At 35.6% G+C, this 25,108-nt stretch overlaps 1 protein-coding gene across 9 annotated transcripts in view; it reads right to left on the reverse strand.

Annotated features, from left to right (window-relative positions):
• Positions 1 to 480: 480 nt before the first annotated feature.
• LOC134541257 (gastrula zinc finger protein XlCGF26.1-like) overlaps positions 481 to 25,108 on the reverse strand; it is a 237,742-nt gene continuing 213,114 nt past the window's right edge. For 6 of the 9 annotated variants that reach the window (XM_063384540.1, XM_063384537.1, XM_063384536.1 and 3 more), the window contains one exon: positions 12,499 to 20,108. In XM_063384540.1, coding sequence (XP_063240610.1) covers positions 18,505 to 20,108 — 1,604 coding nt within the window. In that variant the 3' untranslated portion in view covers positions 12,499 to 18,504. Of the gene's footprint in view, positions 9,163 to 12,498; positions 20,109 to 25,108 lie in introns of those variants that run through there. The other 3 variants (XM_063384543.1, XM_063384542.1, XM_063384541.1) reach the window with 1 other exon arrangement.

Genomic DNA, 25,108 nt, shown 5'->3' on the forward strand with positions numbered 1-25,108 from the left:
TAATGTCAATACGGGTATTGTATCTGAAATTATCTGGCCACTCTTACGGCGTGATCATCAACCCGTATTGATTTTGGCACAGATGGTGTACATATGATTAAACCAATAGTCATTCAGTTTCCAGCGAAATACAGGTATGGTACTGCTGCAAGGCGAATGCTGCCTTTAACACTGAGTTGACCTTCTACGGTGCATAAAATGTAAGGCTGCGCTGTAGATTATGCAGTTGTTTGTTTAGGATTGCGTCTCTTTGCTGCCGGACAGGCTTATGTAGCTCTTAGTCGTGTAAAGACACTGGATGGTCCCCAAGTAGAAGAACTTGATTGTTCTAAAATAACAAGAAAAGTTCCATGTAATATTGACACATTAGCTGAAATGAATAGATTACGAGAACATTAATGGCTAATTTAAAGTTTATTTAGCAAATAAATATTTTAATCATTAATATTTAGTACTTTTAATTTGTTTCAATTACCCATATTCAATATTTTTATTTTGAGGCTAAATAATAAATTAAGCTTATAGTTTAAAAAAAAAAACTAATAAATTCATGCTTTTATCGTTGAATGAACTAGAAATTTTAAAAAATACAATTTAAAACTTTTTTTTTGTTTATCAGCCAAATAATGCACCAAAACTCTGAATAACTAAAAATGTGAGGTGCTCTCTTCTTTCATTTTCATAATGACTATATGTTCACGTAATCTAGTCATTTCAGCTACTGTGTCAACATTACATGGAACTTTTCTTGTTATCTTAAAGCAATGAAGTACTAATGAGAGACCATCCAGTGATTTTACGCGACCGAGAGCTATATGAGCTCCAAATAAACAACAGCATCATCTACAGTGCAGCCAGCACGTATTTCGCTGGGAACTGAATGGCTATTGGTTCAATTAAATGTACACCAACTGTGCTGAAATCAACACGGACTGATGGAATTTCCGTATCTTACAGTTGATCATGCCGGAAGAGTGACCAGATAATTTCAGATATAGTACCCATATTGCCATAAACATACACCATAACCCAACCTGTTGGATCGGAGAAGCATTAAGATTTAAAAGGTGAAATAAATTTGAACAAATTTGATAGTAAGAAGTTTTAAAAAATTTTTATGTATTATAAGCTCTCGGTAGGAGTAAATTCATGGAAAAGGATCTCAAAGATAGCTGTCACGTGTAGTAAACCCGTTTATAGTAATCATTTTCGTAAACATTAGTGTACATTGGTATTTATGACAGTGAAACTACAGTAAAATATATTAGGTAAACTAAAATAGTCATAGTAAAAAGTAGTCTCAAGGTTTAAAATCCCTAATGATAATTATAATTATAATACTCACATTCCTTTAATTGACTTAATAGAACATCGGCAGAGAGCGCACTTATTATTAACTTTTCCGGTTAGAATCACGGCAATGAAAACAATTTTTTTTCTTGTCCATAATCTAAGTCAGTTAAGTGGAAAATGAGCTAAATTATATAAAAATGTGTCGTTCAATTAGTAAAAAGAAACTCGTAATCATGCAATATGGAGTTTGAATATTTTTAGGCAAGTTACGTAAAATACGGTTGTTGTATGGACATATTTATAATACTATTTTATGAGTGTTTTTTTATTTGTATACATTTTTTAGAGATACAAAATCCTGCATTTTGCTCAAGTGTATTAAAGGTATTATTTAAAGATATTTTTTTTTTATATTTTGAAACCCACAATGAAGACACATTGATAAATGCTTAAATATAAAGGTAAAAACATTCGTTCAAATTCTAACATACTAAAATTGAAACAAACAGAAAAAAAAAATCAGCGAAACTCCGCAACCCGGGAGAAACCTCCCAGGATGGCTTCCTCACGAAGAGCCCAAGAAAAGAAACGTGCTCCTCATGACGAAGCCATCTCAGCAGATTTCTTTGGTAGCCTGACATGTTACAAGGGATAAAACATTGATGAAATGATTGATCCAGAAGAAAATGAAATATCCAATTCGGCCTGAGACTAATAGGTTTTTGCAACCAAACCATTTAGGCAATAAAAATTGCTATTCTTTGAGGAAGTAATTTCTTTTTTTAATTTTTTTATCTTTTGTATGATAAAATCTACCTCTGCATATTTTTATGAATAATATTGAATAATTTTTATTGAATTATCAATATTTTGCTGAGAAATATAATTATACTGGTTCACACACACACTCACTCACTCTCTCACACACACACACACACACGAGATAAATTACCAATATTTTTTAATAGAACAAGAGATAATAATTGAGAATAGTAAGGATGTGGGTATGATCTCAAATTAAATCACTCATTTCCACAAGAATAAATAAATAATTATTCTTTGAATAAAAGTAAGTACTAAAAGTTTTCGCACATTTATAAAAAAACTTAAATGTTAAATTGTTCGTAAACTTAAAGCTTGCTGATAATTAGATAGTTTATGGAGCTTAACTAGTTGTCCAAATGGACGTGTGTAGTCAGTTTAATAAAACTGATTATTCGAGTAATTAAGTTCATAATACATACATGAAAGAACAGTATGTTCTTGCTAGACGGCCCGTGGCGCGGTGCACAACAATAAGCTCAAACCCGGTTTGCTGCCCTCTTCCCAAGCCGGTGTGGCGTCAGGCGCAGGCGACCCGCCTATCCCTGCAGCGTGGTGGGGTTCAACCACGTGGAGCCCGCTCAAGGCTGCTCCAGCGATCACCGTCAGTGCCACCGGCCCCGGAGTGGGGATAGCGCGACGTCCACCACCAACAAACTAGTGCAAAATTCGCGAGAGTAAAAGAGCGCAGTAGCACAATAGCATAAGCAAGAACGCAATAGAGCAATTATGCTTCATCATTTCTACCTTTCCCTGCCGTCGCCTTCTCTCCCGGTTCCTCCACCAAGTACCTAACTATTTCCCTCACCTATTATCTAGTAGTTCCCCTCATGCCAACGTAACTTTCGTAACGCTCGAAATTTGTTACCATCTCAGGAATGAAGCTTCACTTCAAAAATCACAATTTTTAAATACGTCTCACAGTTCTAAACTAAACGACGACAGCAAATGTAGTAATCACCAAGTTTACGAATACTACCTACGAAGTGAGGGACAGTTTTGTAACTTGCTGGGCACGTACCAAAAAAATTAACTATAATTATAAACAATATTCAAGAATGTTTCTTTAGCAGGCAAACATCTTAAACTATGAACTTGCTCAAACACCAAATTATGACAAACCATCTGATTTAAGTCTGTGAGCCATGCATTCGTTGACCATCCAATCCACCACCAGAATAAAATGTCAGATCAAATGAACTTACCGTAAACTGCGCTGGCGATGGTCTAGTAGAAAATATAGCCTCCACCGGGCCTTGCCCAGTATTTCTTGTGCTTCGAGCCACGTAGTCAAGTCATACACCGCTCAATGGCTCGCAAAAACACTATCGCTCGCACTGCGCGTTACGTAGCGCTCCCGTCCGCGTAGACTGCCGACGTAAGACCAGTCGTACCGACGTAAGACTTAACACACATTGCCACGCTAACGGCCGGGGTGCCAACTCGCTCACAGAACAAGGACGAAGATATACAGAAGTATGACTCATACAGCGACAAGTGGCGCTATCTGTTGGTGAGCCCAGAACTACAAGCAAAAAAAAAAAAAAAAAAAAAACTTGGACAAGCCGTTTGAATCCGAAGTGTTATCTTTATAATGTTAATTTAACTACTGGATGACTAATCACTTTTTAAACTGTGCAAGAAATATTTAGTGCTTGTTTTGTAATAAAAAAAATCACGTTCTATACAAATTAGTAGAATATGCAAAATGCCTGGTATGCCAGATCAATAAAATTGAGGCTACCAAAATAAAGTGAATAAATTGTCAGTGTTTCGTTTGCCTGATTATAGCTTATGCAATACTTGTTTTCATTTGGGTGCCTGGTAAATGTGTAATATGTACAAATGCAGTTTTTTTTTTTTTTTAAATATTAAAAGAATTTGTTAGTTATGTTGAATTTACGTTTCAACAATATGTTTTAAATTGACGTAAAGTCAGGGGCATGGCACAGTGGATCAGTGCATGTCCTGCCTGAAAAAATTGTAAATAATATAAATATAAATGTATGTATATGTCTGAATAGTTATAATGGCTTCCTGCAGATTACATAGAAAAAATTGCAAGATTCCCCGTTTTCAGTCCGCAAGCTTGAAGATTCTGCATGAATGCTTACTTAAATTGGTAATGCATACCAGACGCCTGTCTACTTTGATATTCCGTTACACCCTACTTGTTTGGAAAAAAATGCAGTAAGTGTTACAATAAGAACAGGAAATGAGAAGATGAGATGCAATTTCACGCTGTAATAAAGGCTGACAGAAGTTAACTACTACCACACATTATTAAACGTAAAACTTTCCTAAAGGAATTTTCCACGTGGAATGCTTGTATGAACTCAGAAAAAGTGTGGATGGACTAGAAGTTAACGTTGGACTGGGTGAAGTGTGCATGGAATAATCGTTCTAGGCTGTTACTTACACAGCTATCTTTGCTTTACAGTTTCCAAGGTCACCTTGTGTAGCCAGAGCTGAAAATAATCGAAGGCATAATTTTAAGTGTCCAAATGTAAGTTTTACAACCATTTGATGTGTGTGTGAATATGCCTTTCAAAGACAGTTAACACAGTTATTATGCAGAATGGATGTCAACTGGTGAACATGCACAATATCCCACAAGAAAAATAAAAAGGCATTGTTGTAAAAAGTATGCGAGTGGATAATGGCAAGCTGGTACCAGATAAATCTTTTGAACTGGTAGTCAAAGCTTCAGGAAAATTAGTATCTCTATCACTATTGATGGAAGTGAAGATCACATCTGGCAGCGTGATGGGAATGGAAACGATTCAGAAAACCACCTCGACAGAAATATATTTTCTTCAAGTACGGAAATAAGTGATGCCGAATATCTCTTTTGAGATAAATTACCAGTATGTGTTTTATTTGGACTAGGTACCTATTGTGTAATTTTTAATGTTTTCATTTTCTCTCTTCCAGGTTACAATGGAAAAGACACGTTAATGACTTCTGAATCATGATGAAAATTTTTTTTAACAAAATCTTGAATAAATAATTAATTAAAATATTTGGGGTGCTTTTGTATGGTCTGCTCTTTTAATTAAACATACTTTCCATGCATCATGTATTATGAAAAAAATTAACCTAAAAAAAATGCTTTTTATTGCATAAAAATTGCACCCCTTATTTTCAAACTTCATTATAGTTCAGTAAAACTTGTTTGATAAGTTCCCGCACAGTACAATACCATTTCCCATCTAATACGGTTAAATTTTTCGGTCCCGCCATTTCCTCCATATGTAGTACGTTATTTTTTCCTATGTAAAAGATTGCCTAAAAATCCTGTACTGGTTTAAAATGAATATTTAAAGTTAAAATCCATTATACATTACATTACAGTTTACTTAATTAATTGAAAGAAATAAATAGTTGGTAGATGTGTAAATTCTTCCGTCACCTCTGTGTAGTGCGTATGAAAAGGTAGCCAGCACTAGTTGGCATCATGATTGGTTACGTTATTGCCTGTAAAAAGTGCGTACACGTAGTCAAATATCAATATCGATAGCTCGCAGATGGCATGCATCTAGCACACTCTCTGGTGCTGAGAAAACAAAATTTGATATCTTTCACTTTTTCGTGATTATTACTCCCATGTGATTTTTTGGTTCCGGTTTCAGTTCCCTTTAAAATACCTGACGTGGAACTGACTCTTAAAATCTTCGGTTTTGGTTCCGGGAAAATTTGTTTCTTTTTGTTACTTCGCGTGGTGATATGTTAATCATGTGGGAAAGGGAAAATACCACACATTCTTTCAATGTTGCCAACATCTTGCAATGTAACAAGGCACAAAAAAGTTATGTAATAGGGTATAGTTACAACAAATTTTCTGGAGACACAGGAACCGGAACAAGCCATCTAGGTTTCACCAATTTTTTGGCCATAATAATTTAATTGGTTAATTTTTATCTTCGTTAAAGCATTGTATATACATTCATAGAATTCCTGATGTTAATAGTGGCTGGCTGCTACAAACATTTTTCCATGTGTTCTCTGCTTAACAAAGAAGAAGTTTCAAACAATAACAAAACAGTGATGGCACAAATACCGTTGAAACAATGTATCATCTTTCACTTCATTTCGTATATTGGTGGTACTGTTTTTTGTCAGTTAGAATGTTACTATTTCCAGCCAATTACAATATAAACAAACCATGCAAGCATACAGTACGTTGTAAAACTACCAACATCAAAACTGAATACAGGAATTGTAAGAAAAATATATAAATGAGTTTCAATTATATAAATCATAAAATTAGAAAGTATCTTTGCTATCAGGAATTTGATGACAGCAAAGGTTTGAGGTTAGTTTTAAAATACTCAAACAAATAAAGTTTTAGGCTAAGGTAAAGAGTACGCTTCTTTTCTGTGGTTTTTAATTGTTTTCAATAATTAAATATTGAACCAGTAAACTTCATTCATATTTATTGTAGCAAAATAGATAATTTTTTTTATTTACAAGAACCAATACTGGAATCGAGAAACGAGGTTCTTGATGTAAACCCGAACCGGATTCGAACACAGCAATAAAGCCCTGAACTGGACAGCCCTAGTAGTAAGTGTGTATCAAAATGACAAAAGTTATAAGTATAGGATACCCTAAAAACATTAGGACATAATTTTCATTGTCAAGTTATTCTAAGCAGATGCTAGAAATATTTTTGTTTTGTAGATTTGTATACATTTTTAAAATTTTTATTTAACCATTTATTCAAGTAGAATTATATTTTCAATAAGAAATTTAAGCTTCTTAGGCCCCAGTTGTCATAAGAAAATGTTACCATTGGTCACTTTATCCACATTAAAAATTTTTTGAAGAAAGTCCCTTGAAATGTCTTAACAGAGTTACACTGTACTAAAAGTGTGACGACTATGTGATAAAACAGGGTAGTAACAAAATGTGGAAATTCACTTTGTTCTTCAGATGTGAATCATTTATTAATGTAGATTTTTCTTTAATTTCACTGATTATCATTATATCTAATAAACAGGTTGTAATACCCACGAAAGGACTATACCAGAGACAGGCACTCGCGAGACACACTTTTTCTCAGTTAAATGCACAGCCAGCCATGTGAAAGTATGTTGAGATCATTAGCCAGTTAGAAGGTAAATTATATGTGCTCAGTTTTATCTCTGAGTAACATGAGCTAGTGGTTGGCTGTCTGAAACAGAGGTGAAGGACAATCCTCTGTGATTGGCAGCTACGACACTGCACTCTGTAAGAATTTTGTGAAACTACTTTAAAGGTTATACACGACCCTTTAAATCACTTCTGAGCAACTAACCAGCACTTTCTATTTAGCAAATAATTAATACAAATTGCATTTTTGTAAACTTAAGTGAATACTGAAAATAAGTAAAAAAAAAGATTAAAAATTAAAAAAAAAAAATGGAATATTTGCTTCAAAAAAACGTCTGTTTGCACATAGCCCTAGTGTCTAACTGAAGATACACCTTACCCAAGCATATTCATGTCAGTAAAAGAAACAAAAAATAAAATAATTACATGTAACCATAATGCCTTATAAAGTACACTTTGATTTTGTATTCAGATAATGCAATTATGAAACTTAGACATGTTAACTAATGGTCACTATTCAAGTTAAAAAAGGGCTGCAGCCCCCATCACTAACCTCCTTTGGATCGGCAACAGGACAAATACTATAATGAATATGAAATGTTATAACAGAGCATTTGTATAATATGATATTTAAAACACTAAAATAAGTTAAGTGTGACAAATATTCTCTTTATTGGATAGGTTTTTCACAAGCGTGTATACGAGTGTGCTGCCTAAGATGACTAACATGGGTAAACTTAGCAGAACAAACTGTACAAGAGAAAGGTTTTTCTCCAGTATGTATACGAGTGTGCTGCCTAAGATGACTAACCTGGGTAAACTTAGCAGAACAATCTGTACACGAGTAAGGTTTTTCTCCAGCGTGTATACGTGTGTGCTGCTTCAGATTACAAGCTTTGCTAAACCTAGCAGAACAAACTGTACATGAGAAAGGTTTTTCTCCAGTATGTATATGAGTGTGCTGCCTAAGATGACTAGTCTGGGTAAACTTAGCAGAACAAACTGTACAAGAGAAAGGTTTTTCTCCAGTATGTATACGTATGTGTCGCTTCAGATTACTAACATTCCTAAACCTAGCAGAACAAACTGTACAAGATAAAGGTTTTTCTCCAGTATGAATACGAGTGTGCTGCCTAAGATGACTAGCCTGGGTAAACTTAGCAGAACAAACTGTACAAGAGAAAGGTTTTTCTCCAGTATGTATATGTATGTGTTGCTTCAGATTACTAGCCAGGCTAAACTTAGCAGAACAAACTGTACATGAGAAAGGTTTTTCTTCAGTGTGTATAAAAGTGTGCTGCTTCAGAGAACTAGCATTGTTAAATCTAGCAGAACAAACTGTACATGAGAAAGGTTTTTCTTCAGTGTGTATAAAAGTGTGCTGCTTCAGAGAACTAGCATTGTTAAATCTAGCAGAACAAACTGTACATGAGAAAGGTTTTTCTTCAGTGTGTATAAAAGTGTGCTGCTTCAGAGAACTAGCATTGTTAAATCTAGCAGAACAAACTGTACATGAGAAAGGTTTTTCTTCAGTGTGTATAAAAGTGTGCTGCTTCAGAGAACTAGCATTGTTAAACCTAGCAGAACAAACTGTACATGAGAAAGGTTTTTGTCCAGTGTGTAGACCAGTGTGCCGTCTCAGATGACTAGAACAGCTGAACTTAGCAGAACATATTTGACATGAGAGAGGTTGTTTGCCTCTATGTATATTAGTGTTCTGCTCTGTTGGTGTATAAGTGCATGAACTATCCTGTATGCTAACACAATTATCAGTAGATCCAAGGTAACTTGTTGTGCAGCTTGATAATTTTGTGCAGTCAGTGTTGGTCACTTCTCCCTTGAATAAGCTGCTGGTATCCAGCGAGTCTTGGGATTTGTGTCCGATGCATCCTGATGAAGTGTTGCCATGGTAACCCACACAGCTGTGTGGTTCATTCCATCCAGCTGCTGTGGCTAGAACAGAAACAGGAACAATTTATATGTTAATAAAGAGAAACATGAACAACAATTAAAGGAAAACTCATGTAATTTATTAGATTTTATATTATCTTATATTTTATCATGGAAAGATATTTGATGATGATATTTACACAAAAATTTTAATATATCTGTTGTCCGAAATACATCTTAAGAAAACAGGTTAGATGACACATAAGAAATCAAACATTTTCAATTTTAATTGTATCATTGTTAATGTTATAAGCATTCTGGATATAAATGCCCTGTCATGAAACAACCATTAATGAAGCGAATTATCATTATGAACCCAAGTTACAGGTTTTTTAACACAATAATTTTTCAAGACCTGATTCACTTGACGTACATTATGTACATATGCCTGGATCATAAGTATCAAAATGTGCTTACATTTAATGTAGTGCCACTCCGACATAACTTTACCACATATAATACTCATTATCACTGATTATCGATTCAGTTACCGTTATCACAGCATGTTTTAAAAAAAAAATCTCTCAACTATAAAATGTGTTTGTTGCCTATTCATCTAAAATAATTTAATAAAACACATTAATTTGAATTTCTTTTAACTGAAAACATTCCATACTTGAAATAGGAGTAATGGAGCAATGAAGTCGTTTTTCATAAGTTTAAGTTTCCTCAAATTTTCAGAAAAAATCTAATCTACTTGGTCTGCAGAAAATAAAAGAATTATAAATGTATTAAAACTCATCTTCCTATAAATTATTCTCTTTATTAAGTTGTACTAAAAAAAAAATTGACATTCCATTTAGCAAACCATCTATGCTTTCATGCAAAACCGACCTCATTCTTATACGCAAGTAGCTGTACCGACCACGCGTTGCTGCAGCTCAGTCTGGTTAAGTGGAGAAGAAAGAAAAGAGAAAGCACATTATTCTAATATGTTAAATTTCACAATTAAGTGAAACTTCTATGGGTGCGAGAGTAAAAAAAAATTACAATTTTAAGTCTGAACTTTAATTAACACATTGACTGCCATGGCAGTTTCGGTAATAGAAAAACCCGGGGCCAAACATGTTTTATCCTTTGGACATATTAATTTTATTAAAAAGAAGAATCGTATGCTCAATTGACCTTGTTATCGTTTATATTTTTGCAATAGTAAATGATAAAATGTGTCAGTCACATATGTCTGACATGGCCTCATTTTGTGCTAACTTCATTACACGGCCGTGTAAGTTAGCACAAAATGAGGCCATGTCAGACAAATGCAACTGACATGCTGAAAGGTATGAATAATACTCCAAGATCCATTATGGTTGCGTTTTAATCTGTGTTTTACTTTCATAGCAAAATATATGCTGAGAAATCTGAGTATTATGATAAGACTTTTGGACTTGCTCGAACAGTTTGTGCAGAATTGTCACAAGGACTGCTGAATGAAGGGCGCACATTGTTTGTAGACAACTTCTATACCTACTAGCTACGAACTGGCATTGTCATTCTTGCAGAAAAAGACTCGCGTAGTTTGTACAGTGAGACAAAACAAAAAATAAAAAATTCCTAAAGATGTTTTGAAAAAAATTAGAGAGAGGAGACATTACTGCAAAAGAAGATGAAAATGGCATTATGGTAATGAAATGGAGAAGTACACATGATGTGTGATTGCTTTCAACAAAGCACGCCCCAGCAATAGTAGAGTGCAGAGACCTCAATACATCAACAAGTAAGAGAGATAGAAAAAGTACATCAAAGCCACTGGTTGTGATTATAACAAGGGAAAAATTGGTATTGACGTCTCTGAACAGATGTGTTCATATGCAACTACTCTAAGAAAGGGTGTAAAATGGTACAGAAAACTAGGGCTAGAGTACCTACTTGGCATTTGCATTGTCAATGCTCTTGTAGTGTACAAGACTGCCACACAAAAGCAAGCAAAAATAACTTGGTTCAGAGAAGATATCACTGCAAGTTTTTTGGATTTACCCAAATCAGCAGAAAGACGTGAAAATCCAACTTGCCGTAACTTGCATGTTCTCTCAACAAAGGTGGCACAGAACAACAGGAAACTGAGGCGGATGTGTGTGTTGTGCTATGCGAATCTGAAGACTTGAGGGAAGAGTTGCTGCCAGAAAGAAGGTTAGGCAAGTGAGTACATTTTGTCGTGACTGTCAAAATGAACCTTTCATGTGTTTGGAATGTTTTGGTAAACATCACCAAAGATAGTTGTCACACAGTCATTTTGAAGTGCTTTCTGCAATGTATTTGATACTTTAGATTGTGCTACTAGAGTGATAAATGTATTTTTTGTACAGTTCATGCAGAAGACATGGACTCATGTTTCCTGATCAAAAGGCCAATGACATTTTCTGAAAGAAAATAAATAAATGTATTTTTTTTTTTGTTATTGATAGGCCTATTAGTTTCATTGTGTGTTTTTTTTTTTATCAAGATGGTAACCATAATAAATGTTTTTGTAAATAACATAGCTAAATAATACTATGTGGAATAATCTCATTTTCTTGCCCAAAAATAAGTATGTAAGTTATACAAAAAATCTGTAAAACAGTTTCAAATGTAATGTTTTTATTATTTATGTAGTACACACTACCTCTGTGCAGAATGACTAAAAAAAATAATGAAAGTTTTTATTTGGAAACTTCATACAGCAGATTTTGTCTCACCTATAATTCCCTTTATTTTGTTCAGTCAACACAGAGAAGCCACGAGGATTGAGTTAAATGTTTCTCAAGAGGCCACACACTAACCCTTGTAACCCCCTCTTTTGCCTGACCGGGCCAGAAAACACTAATAGGGACCAAGCAGAAGGCTGGATTACAATAATAATAAACCCAGGCTGATGGTATTAGTTTATAATATTCAGTTCCAAAAAGAAAAATATACACAGTAAATATTCCACATCAGAAAAAGGCATTACTTCAGTTACAGACTCCAACAGTCTTAAAATCATATAAAGACACATAAAATAGGATAATCAATGGGGGTCAAGGTCTCTAGCAAAGGGGGCATACAGGCCGTTCCCCTCCAATACCACCTCCAGGCTCACAAATTCTGGAACCACCTCCCCCCGTGGTCCGGTGCACCGGTTACACCAGACCACTTAACCCCACTAAAAATCTCATAAAAAATTTATATATATATATATATATATAGCAAAATAGCATATGTAAACAACCAATATAAAAATATTTAAATATTTTAAAATTTCTCTGTTCAGGTACTATTACACACATCAATATCATACACATTAGATCACTGGCCTATTCACAATCATAAATACATTTTGGAGCACCAAGATAGAGTTACTGAGTATTTAAGAATGTACCTGCACTTGTGCTAAAACAAATTATAATAAAACACCTATTTTGGTAAAATGCTTCAAGCTGGACTGGCAATAAAGTCTATACCTACTATGTAAATTGTAATCACAATATAATGCCACAAAACATTTATAAAATTAATAATCACCTAACAAGTATTATAGTTATACCAAACCAAGAACAAAAGTTTCCTCGGTTCACTATTTCCGTTACGAATTTACTTTATGAAGATAAACAAGGTGAGCACCAATAAATATAATAAATATAATTTAAATTCCAACAGAATAAAATCAACTTTACTCTAGCAGGAAAGTAAGAATTTTTTTTTTTTTACAAACTACTCATCCTATTTGTGTGGCAAACCTGACTAAGCCTCAGCATTTACTAATCGCCGGAATTTACAGCCGAATAGTTAGTCGGCAGCAAAAAGCAACAACGAAAGAAAAGCGACACAACATAGCGGTCAATCAGAGCACAACTCCACGAGACAAAACAAAATATTCAATCTGAGCAAAACCTACAAATGCCTAGACTCCTAATTAAGAGAGAAATAAATCTTCGATACATCCACAAAAAAAATAAAAATGTCAACACTTACAGTTTGAAGGAAAACTGATCTATGAAGAAAAATCAAATTGCCCCAGCAATTTACAGAAGTGTCGGAGGAGCGGCCCCATTCTCTCCAGCCGCTGACGTGCCTTGAAGTCGCCGCGCTGACGTCATCACTGCTGCACTGATTTCACAAAACTTCTATTCGTAGACTCCAGCTTCTACTTCAATATCCAAGCAGGTAAAACACGGCATCCTCGTAGCAGCACTCTTCATATCTTCATTCGCCATGAAATACTCTCTCTGCAGTAAACTTCCTTCTTGTCCTCGGCAAAAAATATTATTACAACTTCTGGCACCCCGACGTGTAGATTTATCAGAGCAAAACGTTTTATTCTCGTGATCAGTCCAATACTCCGACGCAATTCGGCTTCATTTCTTTCTCCACTTGCTTACTCATCGTCACAATCCCTCGTGAAACGAATGCTGATTGAATTCATAACTCTCGTTAGCTAATCGATGAAAGGTGAGCCTCTATTCCGTTGTACCGTTGTCTCGGCCGCGCAGCTGAATTTTCATTTTAACATCCAGTCCTATGTTGCGAAGGCTTCCCCACAGCTAACCCTCTTTTTCTCCTACTCCAACCCTTCTCTTCAGTAGGTACGACATTCTTCGTTCCAGCGCTTCACATCAACTCCCACCACCAGCTGTCTCGTCTCAACTCCCTAACGCACGCCCAATACTACCAATTCCTTCACTCGAGCGCTAAATTCCCTCGCGTACCAACAGCACAAAAACTAACGCTCGCACGTCAAACACACCAGTTCGCAGCGCAGCGCGACAAAACCCGCAACTAACCAGATCGCCGCGTGCGCTAGCACACAGATAGCGTGCACGATTGCGCCCGCGCCTCGATCACACACAAAACCTAAGCAAACCCAACGTGGAACTCAAAGGAGTGTCACAGCCTATAATGTAAAGTTCAATTTAGTGTCAGTTATATATGCCTCACAGAGCCTGCTGTGAAATATTGATTGTCAGTCATATTTGCCAGGCATGGCCTTGCAGGAATGCAGTGGTGTCAGTCATATATGTCTGACATGGCAGTCAATGTGTTAATGCAATGTTTTGATGAAACATTGTTTTAAACATGAAGATATTAGTCTATGAAGTGGGTGTCCGTTCTGTATTTTAAGTCAACTGGTTAGCAACTGTAGTGGTTTGAAGGCTATGAATGCTATCAACTTGTTTAATATCTAATAAAGAACTCACCAGGATGACTAGGAAAAATGGAATATTGTCGTGAATATTGCTAAACAAATATGATACCAACACATTTGCAAGATATTAGCGTTAACTTCATTATAACCAACAATGGTTATTCTATGCAGATAGGGTTCATTCTCATACTGAATTCCAGTATTAACATGGCTATGATAGCAAACACCATCTCTGTTACTTCACACAACCATGGTTATAAAATTTCTCTGCAGCCAAAGAGATACAAAGAGAGCATTTATGAGTCAGGTTTGAATTGCCAAAGAAGTTTCTTTTCTATCATGTGTACTGGGTTACAGTGCTCATTTTTAAAATAAATTTTTTCCACCATTAATTTTTTAAAATATTTTTTATTATAAAAAACATGCACGTATACAAATGCAACATAGTATCAGAATTTCAAAGCAATCAGTGAAGAAATTTTGAAGATTAGCTATTTATAAAAACATACATAACATATACATATTTATTTATACAGATTATGGATATTCCACAATGAATACAAATACATTCAACTAAATGAAGAAACATATTCTGACACTTTTTTTCTGAATTATTTAAAAAATCACTTTGATGTTTCGCCTTGTATAAGCGATTGCATTTGCAAAATATTTCATCTCTGGTCCTGCTAGCCCTTCAGTTAAAACATTTGATACTTTTTAACTTGTTTGAACTATCTTAAGCATACAGTACAGTAAGTCCTCTATTTACGTCGTACCGATTTACGTCGTTTCGGATTAACGTCGCTAATGTTTGAGTACTCATGTTTCAATTTAAGTTGTCGCCGATTCACAATAACGTCGTTTACAATGACCGTAAATCTTTATTTTAACCTAACACTGTATATAATTCGTTTATAATTCTTTGTTTCCTTCGGTAGTTAATTTATGCTATGTAGCGTAAGCTACACGTTCACCGTCTTATCTTATCATACATCATGAGGGACGCTTCCTGCTCTCCGCTGCTTTATATTTCAATCAATAAAGGTAATAAAGCAGCTGGTTAAATAACCATTCTATAAAGCTGAGAAGTACTAGTTGGACTTGTTTCCCACGCTGTCGGTTGTCATTTGCTGATAAAATTGCCCGTTGTCACGTCTGTATGCCAGCGCTTCCGGCCGACCTTGGGCCGTGGCCGGCCAGTGGCATGAAACATGGCTCATTTTGCGTCGTTTCTATTTACATCGCGGTTTTCAGGAACGTAACCCCGACGTAAACCGAGGACTTTCTGTACTTTTAATTACAAGAGTCATCTAGAAAACAAAGACAGGGCAGTTATACAAAATTAAAAACAAATAATTTATTTTTGAAAAAGTTCTGTTGCACACTGGAAGCTTCCTTAACTTCTCTGCTTCTGAATTCTGCCGCCAGCTCATTAAGCCAGGTGGTCACTGCATTCACACCAAAGACAGCTCGTGAACTTCCGAAGCGTTGCTCACTCAGGGTCAACAAGAGCTAACAGCTGGCAGTGTCAGACACAGTGGCAAGAGTTAAACCTCTGTGACAGACAGCTATAGTGGAGTTCCGCTAATCTCGACCCGGTCCGGACTAATGAAACTACACATTAAAATTAATTTTACATCAAATACATGTAAGAAATCATTTAGATGTGTAAAACAATAAGAATTCTGTGGTTTATTTTTAATAAAAACAACTTTTCCTACAAAAATTGTATTAGTTTAATACTACAAAATACATGGATAAAAGATTTTAACGTACAAATTGAAGTAGATTTACAAAAAAACCTCTGCGACTAAAAATTAATATATATATATATATATATAATATATATATATATATATATATTCTTTTTCATTTTAAATCTTTTTTGAATTAACCAGATGTCCAAACGAGAAAGATATGGATTTGCGGAACTACTATTACTTAAGAAATTTTACATGGACCTTTAAATCGCTAGCGTGCACCTAACTACTGCACATTCTAAAGCAAAACATTTGTGATTAGCATAATTCAGTGCAATAGCTAATAAATATAAATACTAAAAATATTCATTTTTTAATTTGGGAAACTTATAATATTTGCTTCAAAATTAAAGAAGTCTATTTTCTCACGGCCCATAATTGCTTAACTGAAGAATGTTCTCACCCAAGGACATATACATCAACAGAGGATATAAAAATTATAATTTATGCATGTATCCATAAGTCCTTGCTTTACAATTGGTTTTCGTATTCAATTATTTCAATTATACTATAGAGCAAACCAGTGAATTTAAAAAAAAAATTATTAAGTATAGTATGATAACTTTCTCCTCACCAGTTTTAATTTCAGCAATTATGTAAAAGAATAGATTTGATAGATTTAATTTTAAGTTAAACTAATGTTTCATATTTTAAATTGGTAATTATGTACACTGACACGACTTAACTTTCCAAGTGAAATTTAGTGTATTTACCACTTCATTTTGTATGTACGTTGACCAAGTACAATCGAAAATTATATTCTTTCAACCAATAATATTAACTTGTTTAACTAGTTTAAATTGGTACTTAATAACTATAATAAATGGAAATTGTTTAGTTTTCTGTCAATTAACAATTCAATTACGTACTTTTAACATTTGGTTTGATTTATGATTGTCATCATTTTCTCAAGATTTTTATTTAATAGAAGATATCAATTATCAAATAAGGTGGTATAAGTTACTATCTTTATGGGTTCAAGAAAATATTTAATTGCCAGCTAAACTCAAGGTTGGACAGCGTAGACCTCTGGGTTTTATTAAAACAAAATTACACAGAACAAAATACTAATGAAGATTATTCAATCATATTATGACTTTGATATTAAATTACTAAAACAATACCACCTGCAGTAATTACTAACTTTTACTGGGGTCAATTCTCCAGTAAGTAATTTAACAGTTCAGGTTAACTTTCGAAGACAAAATAAGAATTTACAGTCTTTTGATAAATCTTTAAATTGTATGATTATTTACGGATATTCAATTTTATAATTCCTTTACCAATGTTGATAATACTTTAAATAAACAGGATTAAACTCGTTGGGGCATGGACGTAAACCAACCTCACTTGTTGAATACGAATTGTAGTTCTAGAATGTTGTCCTGGATCGACACTTGGAAACTGATGTTGTCTGTTCTTTAAATTATTATAGTCGGCTGACTATAACTGGAACCACGACTAGTTGGTGGTGTTGTTTCTCCGGGTTTTTGATGATCGCAATGTCGTATGGCTTGCTTGCTAGTAGCTTCCTTCCTTGCTCCCTCCCTCCCTCGCTCCCTCCCTCGGTTCTTCTATCAGGTTAGAGGTTATTCTTGCAGTCATAGTATGGTAAACTTGTACAACATCCTTCAATTCGCAGATTTGTAAAATATGGGAACTATTGTAGTGGTCTTCAATGTCGAAAAATTATTTATATCTTTTTATATCTTATTTATTATTTCATTAGTTCACCTTTCATAATTTTCTTATGTCTTCTCTTTTAATCAATATTCTTAATAAGTTGTATTAAATAATTTTCAGAACATATTTTGAATCAGCTATATATTCATGAATCAGTCTTCTTTCCTATCCAAAATCATTCTTTCTAATGTTCTAAAAAAAATTATTTCCTTCTTTTTCAAACTTAGATCCTCTCTTTTTATTTATAAATCAAAGAACTGTAAAACCTTATATGGTTCACAATGATACTCCGAAAATTACAGCTTGATATTTGAATATTTAAACTTTGCTTTTTAAAAGGCAAACAAAACAAAATACTAAGTAAACATGCATTTCATAGACAAAAAAATAATTTAAGATGTGTTTTAAAATCTAATGAAACATAGAGTACAAATTCACAAGTTACTAAGATTAAGAAATATTAAATTTAATAAATATTTACATTTCTATAAAGTGTAAAATTATCCTGAATAATACAACTAAGACCTGTTAACTAATGGACAATGGTTCAAGTAACACAACTTCTACAGCCCTGGTGGACCCTGTATTAGATCAGAAACAGGACAAATACAATACATTTACATCAGATGTTGTAACAGATCCTATGTATAGCATTAAGTTCAGAACACAGAGATAACTAAATTTAATAAAAATTATATTTATTGGAAATATATTTCCTCCAGTGTGTGTATGAGTGTGTTACCTCAGATGTCTAGCCTGATTTGAACTTGGCAGAATATCCTGAACAAAATTAGGTTCTTCTCATTTGTGAGTACGGGTGTGACGCCTCAGATGACTAGCCTGGGTAAACATAGCAGTACATACAGTACATGAGAAAGGTTTTTCTCCAGTATGTATGAGAGTGTGCCGCTTCAAATTGCCAGCCAGGGTAAACTTAGCAGAACATACTGTACATGAGAAAGGTTTTTCTCCAGTATGTATGCGAGTGTGCCGCTTCAAATTGCCAGCCAGGGTAAACTTAGCAGAACATACTGTACATGAAAAAGGTTTTTCTCCAGTATGTATCCAAGTGTGCTGCTTCAGACTTCTAGCATTGTAAAACCTAGCAGAACAAACTGTACATGAAAAAGGTTTCTCTCCACTGTGTGTAACAGTGTGCTGCTTCAGACTTCTAGCATTGTAAAACCTAGCAGAACAAACTGTACATGAAAAAGGTTTCTCTCCACTGTGTGTAACAGTGTGCTGCTTCAGACTTCTAGCATTGTAAAACCTAGCAGAACAAACTGTACATGAAAAAGGTTTCTCTCCACTGTGTGTAACAGTGTGCTGCTTCAGAGTACTAGCATAGCTAAACTTAGCAGAACAAACTGTACATGAGAAAGGTTTTTCTTCTGCATGTGTAAGACTGTGCTGTCTCAGATTACTAACATGGGTAAACTTAGCAGAACATACTGTACATGAAAAAGGTTTTTCTCCACTGTGTGATACAGTGTGCCGCTTCAGAGAATTAGCATAGCTAAACTTAGCAGAACAAACTGTACATGAGAAAGGTTTTTCTTCTGCATGTGTAAGACTGTGCTGTCTCAGATTACTAGCCTGGGTAAACTTAGCAGAACAAACTGAACATGAGAAAGGTTTTTCTCCAGTATGTACACGAGTGTGCTTCCTAAGATGACTAGCCTCGGTAAACTTAGCAGTACATACAGTACATGAGAAAGGTTTTTCTCCAGTATGTATACGAGTGTGCTGCCTAAGATGACTAGCCTGGGTAAACTTAGCAGAACAAATTGAACATGAGAAAGGTTTTTCTCCAGTATGTATATGAGTGTGCTGCCTAATGTGACTAGCCTGGGTAAACTTAGCAGTACATACAGTACACGAGAAAGGTTTTTCTCCAGTATGTAAACGAGTGTGCTGCTTCAGAGTACTAGCATACTTAAACTTAGCAGAACATTCTGTACATGAGAAAGGTTTTCCTCCAATATGTGTAAGAGTGTGCTGCTTCAGACCAGTAGACTTGGTAAACTTAGCAGAAGAAACTGTACATGAGAAAGGCTTTTTTCTAGTATGTTTACGAGTGTGCTGCCGCAAATGACTAACCTGGGTAAACTTAGCTGAACATACTGTACAAGAGTAAGTTTTCATTTTAGTTAGTGTACAAATGTGCTCCTCCTGTGTTGGTTTACATGTGCACATATCCTGAATGCTAACACAATTATTTTCATTGGATCCCGGATAACGGTTTGTGCAGCTTGATAATTTTGTGGGGTCACTGTAAGTCACTTCTGGCTTGAATAAGTTGCTGGTATCTGGTAAGTCTTGTGAGCTGAGTCCGATGCCGTCAGATGCAGTGTTGCTACGGAGACTCGCACAGCTGTGTGGTTCATTCCATTCAGCTGCTTTGTCTACAACAGAAACAGGAACTTTTCATACGTTTAGAACAAGAAAAATGAAAAATATTTACTGAATCATAATAAAGTATATCTACAATATTTAATACCTATAGTTAATCAAAGAATAGTTTTTTGAAGATGCAGTAAAACCCTATTGTTATGACCCCTCACGGTTACCAAATTTAAGGTCATTAGGCCTATGCCTATCTTCAAATTTTCAAAAAAACAAATATGAATGATAAACTTTTTGTATTAGATTTGGCCTCGAAAACTAACACTTTGAAATAACGAATATTAGTTTCCTTACGAATATTTAACATAGCATACTTTATGAATTTGTCTAATACAGTAAACTCTCGCCAGTTCGTGGCCCGAGAATCCGAAGTTCTCAGAAATCCGAGGTATTTCCGAAGTGACATGATCATTACTGTTTTGACGTGTGTGTCACGATTCACAGTGCCGCGCGGCCGTGCCTAGCTGCTGCTTCCCAATTAGTGCTGTGCTGCACTGCGCTGCCAGAGTGGCAGCTATCTAACGGTACTAGCCCAGCACTTCCAAGGTCAACGTGACTAAACAATTGGCGTAGCGCTCTGCTCATTACTTTCTGTGTAGCAAGAATGGCGCCTGTGAAACGGAAGTACGTGACGTTAACACTAAAACAAAAGGTGGAAATGTGCAAAAAGTTGGAACGTGGTATAAAGGTGGCTGTCATCAGGGAAGAATATGGAATAGACGAGACTACGGTTTATGACATAAAAAAGAGTAGTGCTAAGCTTAAAAAGTTTATGTTAAACAGCGAGTCGGAAAAAAGTTTTTTGATAACCGCAAAATGTTACACAGTGCTGAACTGCAGGACTTGGACGGTGTCTTGTGGGATTGGTTTTCTTTAAAATGATTGAAAGGTGCTGCCTTATCAGGACCTATGTTAATAGAAAAAGGGAAAGAGTTCTACGTAAAAATGAAGCTCACCAAACCATGTACATTTTCAGAGGGTTGGCTAACTAGATTAAAGGAAATTGGATGTGACTGGCGAGCAGAAGTCTGCTGATGTAGATGCTGCGAAAGAATTTCGTACCAGTTTTGCCAAGCTAGTAAGTGAAAACTGCCTAACCTCTGAGCAAGTGTACAATGTGGATGAAAGTGGTCTGCTGTGGAAATGTCTGCCAAAAACAACATTAGCTAGCGGTAACGACACTTCTGTGCCTGGATTTAAGCAAAATAAAGAACATGTGACAGTACTCATTTGCGCAACTGCGGCAGGTACACACAGAGTAAAACTCACAGTAATCGGAAAGTATGCAAAACCAAGGTGTTTGAAAAAGTCACTCACTTGCCTGTTGATTACAGAGCTCAAAGTAATGCTTGGATGACTGCTGAAAATTTTCTTGCTTGGTTTAATAATGTTTTCGTGTCGAGTGTAAAGGAAAACTTGAGAAAGGACTGCCAGAAGATAGCAAGGTCGTGTTATTGTTGGACAACTGCCGTGCTCATCCACTTGCACAAGAACTCAAGAAAGGCAACATATCGGCAATGTTCTTGCCCCAAAATGTGACTAGCTTGATTCAGCCCATGGATCAGGGTGTCATTCAAAATCTGAAAATGCTATACAGACGTGATTTCATGAGGCAGTTGACAAACTATGATGGCAAAATAATTGAATTTCAAAAGAAATACAACTTGAAAGATACTATATGTAATGTGTCTTGTGCGTGGAGTTCTGTGAAAAACGAAACTCTAAAGCTTGGCGCAAACTATGGCCTACAACAACAATCTAAGACGTGACGGACGACGAGGACAATGAGGAAGACTTCCTAGGGTTCGGAGGTGAAGACGTGTCAGGAAACACAGACAATACATACACGGAAATTGTACAAATGGTTGAATGTGCTGACAAGGAAAATCCTGTGAACACACTGTCCGTGACAGATCTAAATGAGTGGCTACAGGTCGACAAAGACATTCCTGTTGCCATGTCAATTACAACAGAAGAGATAATAGATGCAATGAAAAACCCCTCCCACGAACCTGAAACTAGTGGGGATGAAAGTGATGCTGGTAGTGATTATACAGACGTCACATGGAATGAGGCTGCAGCTGCATGGAACACTATTATAAAATTTTCTGAGAGCAAGAAAAACTGTTTTTCAATATTGGAAGTAATGAAGTGTCATATTCTGCATTCCACTTTTCTTCACAAAAGAAGACAGGCCATTAACAGTCCGACATTCGAGCGCACATGGTGATGCAAGAAACACAGAATCAGAGTCTGTCATCTGCTTCAACTTCTGGGACTGTTCATGCGTGTACAAAAAGGAGTAATTAAAATAACGTTTTGGGTGCAGTTGTGTTTATGAAACAAGAAATTTGACAATTTTTATTTTTTAAATCCAAAATTCTTTATTCGTCTTTGTTCGTAAAAAAATGTGATAACGTAATATTCCGTTGCCATTTTTGTAACATAGCCGGTTCTTTGTGCGAGGACAATAGTTTCGTAAGTTGCGTCATCATTGGAGACGGTGTGTGGGAGGTATAGGTTGCACAGATGAAATTAAAGCGAGACGGAAGATGTGGGATAAGGACAGTGACATGTGACAGAGCGAGGGCAGGCCCACAAAGAGGGGAGGTACTAAATAGTTATTGTTAAGAATAAATGTTGTTGCCAGCGGTAGGGCAGGTTTTATGGGAAGTCCCCAGCTAAGTAGATGGTGATGTGCTGAGTTTCGTCAGCCACTCTCTGGACGAGGTACAGATTACTCTGAATGTACTGCTTTGTGTGGTCGCAAGATGGCGGACAAAATGACTGAATTTTCTTTAAGTATCAATAAAAATATGTTAATATCAGTTTGGTGTCTGAGAGACATTATTCACATACCTTAATCGACTAGTAACATTTTCTTATAGAACCACAATAATTTTCAGGGTCCTAATCTTTTTTTAAGTGTTTATGTATGTCCACTTTAGACCAAATTTTGGCTAGCCGAGGTGGTCTGGGGTGTGATAAATTGATAAAGTACGAACTTTTGAATAAATGCATGAAAATTGTCAGAGTAAAAAAAAAATAATTGTGACACAAAAACAGAATGTAGAAAGGATATGTTAAAAAGCAGGTTACCTTGAAAATCATGGTAATATTCACAGAATAGCATTGTTGGTAACAACTCAAAAGCTAAAAAACTTTAACACACAAAAATTATAAATAATAAATTAATCACAACAAAATCAATATACCAATAGCTGGGGAGAAGGGATTATATAGACACACACTGGTGACACACACACACACAGAGAGACAAAGACAAACACCTAGAGAGATGCACAAACAGACACACCGACAGAGACTTAGAGAGACACACAGACAAACACATAGAGACACACACACACACACACACACACACGAGTTGGATGGAATACTGAAATTCGGGATAAAAGTAGGGAAAAAGACATTATATGCTCAGGTTATAATCATAATCTACATCCATTTAACAATCATAAACTTTGCACATGTACAGTCTAGACATAGCACAAAGATATCACAAAAAAAAAAATTAACACATAACCCTTAAGTGTGAAACTTATATTCAACACTTGTTCATCAATGCGTTTAAAAAATAAAAACTCCAACTAAATAAAGTATTCAGTATGATCATAGATTTTTTTAATTAAGATATTTTCACTTTTGATGAACGTCAACATCTTTAAAGTATTGTTAAGGTGTGTTTCACCAAGAGTGCATCGTTTGCAAACACTGTTCGCAAACAAGATGTGCGTAGGTGTGAACACTTACCCGCACCAAACATAGTCACGAACGTTCGGGTGGGTTCCGCCTTGAGTCGGTACATCAAAGGGTTCAGAGTTTGTTACGTGCATTGGAGTAAACCCCCCAGCAGCAGGTGAGAATGATAGTATACATGAACACGCACTGCTAGTGCTACCAACCAATAAGTCAATTTTACATTGGAAGTGCTTTTCTGTTTATTTAGGTGTAGTGGGAAAATGAAAAGTGCCTTCACCTGATTGGGCTGTACAAAGGGAAGCCAGAATTAAGGCAACCCGACAATAAATTCCATCGTAGTAAACTGTTAACATGATGCTTGGGAAGACAAAGCCATTAAAATGGAAATAAGCATGGAATCTGTGAAGGGGAAAATCAAAACCTTTCTTTTCTCGTTCAGAAGGCAAAAGACCAAGGAAGCACCATCTAAAGGAACCGGTACAGGTAAGTAAGTACCTAATTATTAATATTACCTACTATAAAGTTAAAAAATCGGTATTAATAAAATTATAAGTACATATGTCCGTCTGTACATTGATAAGCATCTCTTGATGTAACTTTGGAAGGATACTGTCTTCAGTGTGTTAAGTATACAAAGACAAAATGGTTCAAATTAACAAATACATGAAATAATAGTAGGTGTAATAATGAATTGTTTATTGTTTAAAGGAGCAAATGGTTTGCTTATGAGGCTTTGAAATACCGTATTTACTCGTGTATAGCGCGCCCTCGTGTATAGCGCGCACCACGATTTTTGCAACAAATTCCAAAGAAAAATTTTTTTTTTCCCCGTAAATAAATTGTACTAACATTTTGTGGTACCTGTTAAGTAATTACATATGAAACAAATGATAATTTAAATTGATGTGTGGTGATGCGTCAGGAAAATACTTAAACTCTGCTGTGTAGACGGAAGATAATGAAGCGCTGTATCGTCACAACTGGTACGTGGGCGGGAGGAAGAGAGGCAGGCAGGAATGTGACACAGAGTAGATGACTCAACTCACCGGTAGCAGCTGCGACGAAGCGAAGGAAGTGGGAGGGGGACTGGTGTCAACATTCTCTCTCTCTCTCTCTCTCTCTCTCTCTCTTTTATTTTACTAGCTGTAGAGGGGGAGGTCTAAAAATAAACAAGAGACCTGCGAGCTTGCGCGCGCACGTGTGTGTGTGTGTGTGTGTGTGTGCGTGTTTGTGTGTGAAAGAGAGGCCTTGTTGCTTGTGCGTATGTGTGGGGGGCTGG

This window comes from Bacillus rossius, chromosome 18 (assembly GCF_032445375.1).
Source record: "Bacillus rossius redtenbacheri isolate Brsri chromosome 18, Brsri_v3, whole genome shotgun sequence".
NCBI classification, from domain to species: domain Eukaryota; kingdom Metazoa; phylum Arthropoda; class Insecta; order Phasmatodea; family Bacillidae; genus Bacillus; species Bacillus rossius.